The following is a 7,176-nucleotide window of genomic DNA, read 5'->3' on the forward strand; positions in this document are numbered from 1 at the left end:
AATATTAATAACTATATAAAATTATATTTTTCAAACTCTTTTTAAGAAAAAATATTTTACTTAAAATACCATATCAAATGTATATAACGGTATCAAGGTTGTTAAGCTTACGGGGTCTTATAATAACATAGTCACAAATCCTCTATAACCTCATGAATGGTCTTAATCCCTTCAAGCTCATATGGATTAGTACGACTCATCCTAATATTAAAGTACGGGATATAACACACGCATTGAGATTAGGGGGCTAAAACACGTGTAGTTATTTCAGAGAATATATTTTTAAAAATAAATGCACGCCTCACGCAGTGATATAAGGAAAGATTGCGATTGAAATTATGAAATGTGATATGAGGCGTGACACCTTGGTTGTGATTCTTGTTGTACATTCCATATTTAAAAGGTTTATTGGTTGAACATTTCTTGTCGTTTTCTTCATTATCTTATTTGTATACGTCTGTATTTGATTACGTGTTGTTCTCATCATATGTTCATTTCTTGTTGCCCTTCTTGCCTTAAATTCTGTTATTAGCCTACATCATTGTACCACTTTGATCATTCATTTCCTCATTTTCTATTATTGGTCTTTGTCATACTCTATGCAGTTTAACTTGTCCTAGTAGGTGTCTTCACCTGCCCTCGTCATTACTGTACCGAGGTTAGGCTCGATTTTTATTGGGCACCGTTATGGTGTACTCATACTACGTTTCTGCATATCCAGGTACATCTGTTCGTGCCGGGCGCTAATGATTATTCTACTATTTTCGGAGACTTCAAGGTATACCTGCCCGATACTCGTAGGTCTCGGAGTCACCTTCCACCACTCTCTTATTATTGTTTATCATTTATTCATGCGGTGTTGTATTTGAGATTTTAGTATATTACTATAGAGCTTATGACTCAGTTTCACCGGATTTTGGGAGTTTTGTAGTTGTGATTCAATATTGAGATTATTATGAGACTTATCAGTTTATATCATGTTTCCAGTTATTATTTCTATCATATTCCGTGTTGTAGCAAAATAGTGGCTATTTTTCAATAACTTTGCAAACGCTGACTATTTTTAGATGACCAATCCGAAAACTGGCTAGCCCGTGCTATTTTTACAATTTTATCAAAGCGTGCGGCATTGGTAAGGGGATAACATTTGGGTTTGCAATGGATGGATTTGACCAGCGTCGTTGTCCAATTGTCTCACTTTGTGCTACCATACGTGAGGTATCCATTATTTCATGTCTGCTGGGTTTCTAATCTTTCCTTGTCATTTGGAATAACAATTTAACCACCAAATTTTCATTAGGTTCCACTAGCATTCTCTCTTTTTCTCATTATACTCTACCATTTTCCATTGTGAGTGAGGCACTAGGAGTTCCAATGTAACCCTTGTCTTCTATTCCACGAATGACCATCTAATTTTATGTTTATTTAACTAAAGTGGTAAAATTAATTCTTGTAAAATAACTTAATTATGGCTACATATCACAGAAAATAAACAAATGTTTGAAAAATGCTCCATATGTCTCGAAAACACAAGTAAATTGCAACTTCTGTAACTCACCTTAGATGATATCTATATATCACTACAATAAAAATAAAAATAAAAAGTTGTTTTCATACCCCAAGATAATGCTCGATGTCTTTTACCATGTATGGCATATCATGGATTTTCTTTTAATGAGTAATTTTATTGTTCTGTTTTGGGGTGCCACATAAATATTACTCCCCCCGGTCCAAAATAAGTGATTTTTTGGCCTTTTTTTTGTGGTCCAAAATAAGTGATTTTTTTCCTACATTTTTCTTGGAGTAAATAGTATTGGAGTATGTGTTAGGAGTGTTTATGTGAAGAGATAGTAAAAGTTAATATGATCAATATCATTGCTAATTAATGTTAAAAGGTGGATTTCTTAATCTTTGTAAGAACAGCTAAAAAATCAATTTTTTTGGACCGGAGAAAGTATATAAAGTGAGTTACTGATGTGGCTGTACTTACCTGGCAGGTGTATATATGTCGCTGCCCATTTGCTTTTTCAGGTGCGAATTTATCATTTCCCATAGTTTTTCATATTCTATAATTATATAGTTATATATAGTTGAGTTATTAATTTTTTTTCCTGCTACAACAATTATATTTATGAATTGTCCCCATCTTGTTATTACCTCTTAACTAGCCTTCCTTTGATCTTTTAATGAATCAAGGTTGTTCATTCGTAGTTCTTCTACTGAGTTCAGCTTGTGAGTAATGAAGGATACTTACAAGTTCTAAGAAATGTTATTGGGACAAGCTGAGGATCACTAGCTTCCAAAAGAGTAGACAACGTCTTTGCTTTTAATTTTTTATTATGCATTAAATTTATATAGATAAGATAGTTACTACGTTCCCGATCGAAAGCGAAATGGAACTAAATGAAGCGTAAAGAACCTATTAGTTTAGCTAAATTTGGTGTCCATCAAAACTGCTGGTTTATGCTGGCTATTAGCCCCAAGTGTGGCAGTCTGATCGTTATGCTAAAAGCAAAGAAAAAGCTAAAAAAATAAAAAGAGGAGCTAAAGGTGGACTATCAAGTCAAAATAACGATGAGAAGGAGATCACCGTCGATGGTTTTTGCTCTGTTCAATGTATTTTATTTTCCATGTCAAATGGTAAGATTTGGTTTCATCTCTATCAATTTTATCAAATGAGTTGTGTTCTAAGTGGTATTAGAATAGTTTGGCGTCCGATCAAAATGGATTTGGCTCACCTCCAGTTTGGTAATCCTCCAGTTCCACCTGCGCGCACCTAGTTTAATGACATCGGTTCATATTTATATCTAAGGGTCATGATTCAATTAGACAAAACAATCCCTTAACCCTTGTTAAACTAAAAATTCGCTTGGTGGGTTAGTTTCAAGTTGAAATGAAAAATTCGCTATCTGAAAATTTGTTAGAATTTCGTCAGGTTGGAAAGAATGAAATGTATTCTTGACCCATGTTTTAATTTTATTTTTTCTTCACATTAGCTTCAACAAAATATTTTAACGAAGCAATTGTCATGTACAAGAAGAAGAAACATGTGAGCTTGATGAGTCTGAGTTTATCTCTCAGATTCATCCATGCATTATCAATTGAAGCTCTGCTGTGACTGAGATTGAGATTAGAAGACGAATGCAGAGAAAGGGAAATGAAAATCTATATTTCCACTCAATGTAATTACAAATATATACTCTAACTTAACCATAGTTCTAACCACCTAACCATGGTCAGCTGGGACCTACCACTAACTACTTTAACTAACTAAAGCTAGCTTAACTATGTTAACTACCTAGCTTAACTGTTGTAACTACTTATTCTTCACACTCCTCCTCAAGCTGGAGGGTGCAAGATATTGAGCACTCCAAGCTTGCCTAGAAGAAAAGTATGCTGCGAATGGCCAAGCCCTTTAGTTAACAAATCAGCCTCTTAAACTCTGCTTCTGCAGAGCTTCTTAACACTGTATGCTGCTTTTTGATTTCCAAGAGATGAGTGAATCACAAAATTTGATCAAATAGCCCGTAACAGATCTGCGTGTGTTTGGACAACTTGCCCAATCAGCATCACAAAAGTAAGTCAAGCTATCTTCATTCGACCTGCTTAGAAATATTCCCATCCCTGGCTCTTGTTTAATGTATCTGACAACTCTCACAGCTGCATCCCAATGAGACTTTTTGGGCTCTTGCATGAATTGACAAAATGTTTGCACTGGAAACGCAATATCTGGCCTAGTAATGGTAAGGTAAATCAGCCTACCAATCAGTCGGTGATATTTACTTACATCAGGTAGCACTTCATCTCCTGTAACCCTAGTGTGTCTATCAAATTCAGCTGAACTGAACTTTTTATTGAGGTCAATTAGAGTGAATACAGGCTTGGCATCACCTAATCCTAAATCATAGATCAGCTGAAGGCAGTACTTTCTTTGATTCAACAGAATTCCACTTTTGGACCTTAATACTTAATTTCCAGGAAGTATTTAAGATCACCAAGATCCTTGACCTTAAACTGTTGATGAAGCACATTCTTAGTCTCATTGATGAATTGTGTGTTGTTCCAAGTTATCAGCAAGTCATCTACATATATCAATACTCCCACAAAATCTTCTCCCCCTTTATTAGTGAACAAGGAGTAATCATGAAGACTTTTAACATAACCTGCAACTATTAGGGCCTCACTAAGCTTAATATTTCATTGCCTCGAAGCTTGTTTTAGACCATATAATGATTTCAGTAGTTTGCAAACCTTTGTCTCCCCCTGTTTCTTGAAACCTTGAGGAAGTTCCATATACACTTCCTCATACAAATCTCCTCGTAAGAAAGCATTATATACATCCATATTAGAGATATTTCAACTTCTAGAAGCAGCAAGAGCAATAACAGACCTCACAGTTATCATTTTGGCAACTGGTGAGAAGGTTTCATTGTAATCCAAACCTTCTCCTTGGCTATATCCCCTGGCAACTAATCTGGCCTTAAATATTTCTACTTCTCCACTGGCTTTGTACTTAATCTTGTATACCCATTTCGACCCAATGGCATTTTTTCCTCTTGGTAGATCAACATACTCCGGGTTTTGTTATCTTCTAGTGCCTTGATCTTCATTTCCATTGCTTCAGTCCATCTTTTATCCTTTGAAGCCTTAGTGAAGTTTTTAGGCCCAGTCAATGTGGAAATGTTAGCTAGGAATCTCCTGCATTTATCTGTCAACTTTGCATAATACAAGTAGTTGGACAATGGATATGAGGATCCCTGTCTCTTCTTGGTGGTCACATAATCTTGTAACCATAAGGGCTCCTTTGAGGTTCTTTTGGACTTCATTACTTCATTATTTTCCAGCTCTACAATTGTTGGGAGAATGACATCATTTGGCAGTGTAGATTGCTGTCGTATAGGTGTTACCAGTTGTACAACATCTGAACTTGATTCAGCAACTCAAGTTTTAGACATGTCTATATTGATGTCCTCTGCAACTACTGATAGGTCCTGCTCAACACGAGCATTTCCTTCTACAGTTGCTTCATTTTCTCCAGTATCAACTGTTGTATGTGCATCATGGCATCTTGGTCAGTAGACTCCTCTAGGCTATCATTTTCAATCCTCTCAAGTTGCAAGTCCGCATTATTGGGAGGTTGTGTTACAAACACATCAACTGATGTGTGTTTTTCTACAATGTGATTTTGGGAAGCAGGTTTGGCAAATGGAAATATATGCTCCTTGAATACTACATCTCTGCAAACAAAGAAGCAGTTAGTAGATAAATCCATTAGCTTATAGCCCTTCTATGTCTCTGCATATCCCAGAAACATATGTGCCCTTCCTCTTGGTGAAAATTTATCTTCTTTGATCGTATTGGTAACATAGAAAAGGCATCCAAACACCTTGAGATGAACTAAGGTAGGTGGTTTGTAATGTAGAGCTTCATATGGAGACCTGCCATTTACCAGAATAGTAGGCAATCTATTTATCACATAGATTGTTGCTTTAACACATTCACCCCAGAATCTTGTAGGGACACTAGCTTGAAATTTCATTGCTCTTGCTGTGCCTAGCATATGTCTATGTTTCCTCTCCACTACTCCATTTTGCTGTGGAGTGTATACACAACTGCTTTGATGAATTATCCCATAGTATCAAACAATTCTGTCATGTGTTTATTAAAAAATTCTGTCCCATTGTCTGTCTTGATCACTTTTACTCTAGACTGAAATAGTGTTTGCAACATAGAAAGAAACTTCTTAAGTACTACAACAACATCACTCTTCAATCGAAGCAAGTGTATCCAACTATATCTTGTATTATCATCAACAATAGTCAAAAAGAAGTGTTTCCTATCATGAGTTGGGTACTTATATGGTCCCCAAACATCCAAATGTAAGAGACAAAGAGGAGTTTTACTTGTAGTTAAACTCTTAGGAAGCACTAATCTACTTTGCTTAGCAAGAGGGCATACAAGGCAGTCATTGTTTATTGTTATATCTACAACTTTATTATGAAAGAAATCTATATTCTTCATAGTACTAACAGAAGCATGTCCTAATCTTTTGTGCCAAAGTGCTCCATCTTCCTCATTATTCTTTGTGGTTGTGGATGCAAACTGTTTTATTCCTTTGATGAACTTGTCCAAATCTCCCTTCAATCCTTTCTTCAATATGTACAGACCACCTTTCTCTCTAACAATCTCCCTCACCTTGCCATTGTAAAGGTCTTGGAACAAGCAGAAGTCCGGAAAGAAATTCACTGAGCATGACAATTGTCTAGTTAGCTTAGAAACTGAGAAAAGATTAAATATGAACTCAGGTACAGACAGCACATCATCCAATTCCACTTTATCAAGAATGCCTGTTTTTCCAATATGTGAAACATTAGCCGTTTTCCCAGTGGGTAAGTGAAACTGTCCATTGCTATGTGCATTTACTTCATCTTTGACTTCTAATGCCTCTAAATCACTAGCAATATGATGTGTAGCTCCAGAGTCAATTATCCATTTTGTACAAGGAAAGTTTTTCATTAGAGAGGTAGCAATACCTGCCATGTTGGCTTGACATCCAGGAGTTTCTTTGTTCAGCATGCTTAAGATCTACTTGTACTGATCTTCTGTGAAGTATGGCCCTGCCTTCAGTCCACACTACTGCATTTACCTTCATTTTACTATGTCGTTTTATCATTTTCAGAAACTCCAGTCACTATGTTAGCTGCATATGCTCTCTTATTTTTGAAATCATTTGGGTAACCAACAAGTTTGTAACAGTTTTCCTTAGAATGGCCAAGTTTGTTACAGTATTCACATTTCACAAATGGCTTCTTCCCTTTGTATTGTTGTCCTCTGTTGGTTTGTATTCCTGGTTGTCATGTATGTGCATGCATAGTAATGGGATATCCTCTATTCCCTACGGTGGAATTGGAATTCTGACATTCAACTTCAATTAATAGAGCATAAGCTTGATTCAGTTTTGGCTATGTAGTTTTCATCAGGATATATCGTCTTGCTTGGTCATAGGTCTCATTGAGTCCACTCAGAAATTGCATTAACCATTGCTGTTGAAGGAGCTCAACATATTCCTTCGAATCAGGAATGGGCATCATTACATCATATTCAGCCCATAGCTCTTTGAGCTTGTGAAATATGCAGATACATAGTCTAATCCCTATAAGATGGTGGCTATCTCTC

The 7,176-nt window shown here is 36.1% G+C and overlaps 2 protein-coding genes across 2 annotated transcripts; both read right to left on the reverse strand.

The window, feature by feature from the left end:
• Positions 1 to 3,460: 3,460 nt before the first annotated feature.
• LOC109205965 (uncharacterized mitochondrial protein AtMg00810-like) lies at positions 3,461 to 4,344 on the reverse strand. Its single transcript, XM_019368732.1, has 2 exons — positions 4,252 to 4,344; positions 3,461 to 3,913 (listed from the first exon to the last, which is right to left on the reverse strand). The coding sequence occupies exons 1-2, from the start codon at positions 4,342 to 4,344 to the stop codon at positions 3,461 to 3,463; spliced, it is 546 nt and encodes a 181-aa protein (XP_019224277.1).
• A 146-nt stretch (positions 4,345 to 4,490) lies between these two features.
• Positions 4,491 to 6,540, reverse strand: LOC109205966. Its single transcript, XM_019368733.1, has 4 exons — positions 6,031 to 6,540; positions 5,439 to 5,593; positions 5,019 to 5,237; positions 4,491 to 4,926 (listed from the first exon to the last, which is right to left on the reverse strand). Exons 1-4 carry the CDS (start codon positions 6,538 to 6,540, stop codon positions 4,491 to 4,493), a joined length of 1,320 nt encoding a protein of 439 aa, XP_019224278.1.
• Positions 6,541 to 7,176: the final 636 nt, after the last annotated feature.

This window comes from Nicotiana attenuata, unplaced genomic scaffold, assembly GCF_001879085.1.
Source record: "Nicotiana attenuata strain UT unplaced genomic scaffold, NIATTr2, whole genome shotgun sequence".
NCBI lineage: Eukaryota > Viridiplantae > Streptophyta > Magnoliopsida > Solanales > Solanaceae > Nicotiana > Nicotiana attenuata.

Excerpts from the sequence above, each read along its gene's own strand:
- LOC109205965 (XM_019368732.1), bottom strand. The coding sequence starts at position 4,344 with ATGGATGTATATAATGCTTTCTTACGAGGAGATTTGTATGAGGAAGTG. Across the intron at positions 3,914-4,251 it reads AGAAACAGGGGGAGACAAAG|CTGATCTATGATTTAGGATT; the intron begins GTTTGCAAACTA and ends TACTGCCTTCAG.
- LOC109205966 (XM_019368733.1), bottom strand. The coding sequence starts at position 6,540 with ATGGCAGGTATTGCTACCTCTCTAATGAAAAACTTTCCTTGTACAAAA. Across the intron at positions 5,238-5,438 it reads ACTATTCTGGTAAATGGCAG|AGATGTAGTATTCAAGGAGC; the intron begins GTCTCCATATGA and ends CTTTGTTTGCAG. Across the intron at positions 4,927-5,018 it reads CTGGAGAAAATGAAGCAACT|TTCAGATGTTGTACAACTGG; the intron begins GTAGAAGGAAAT and ends TGCTGAATCAAG.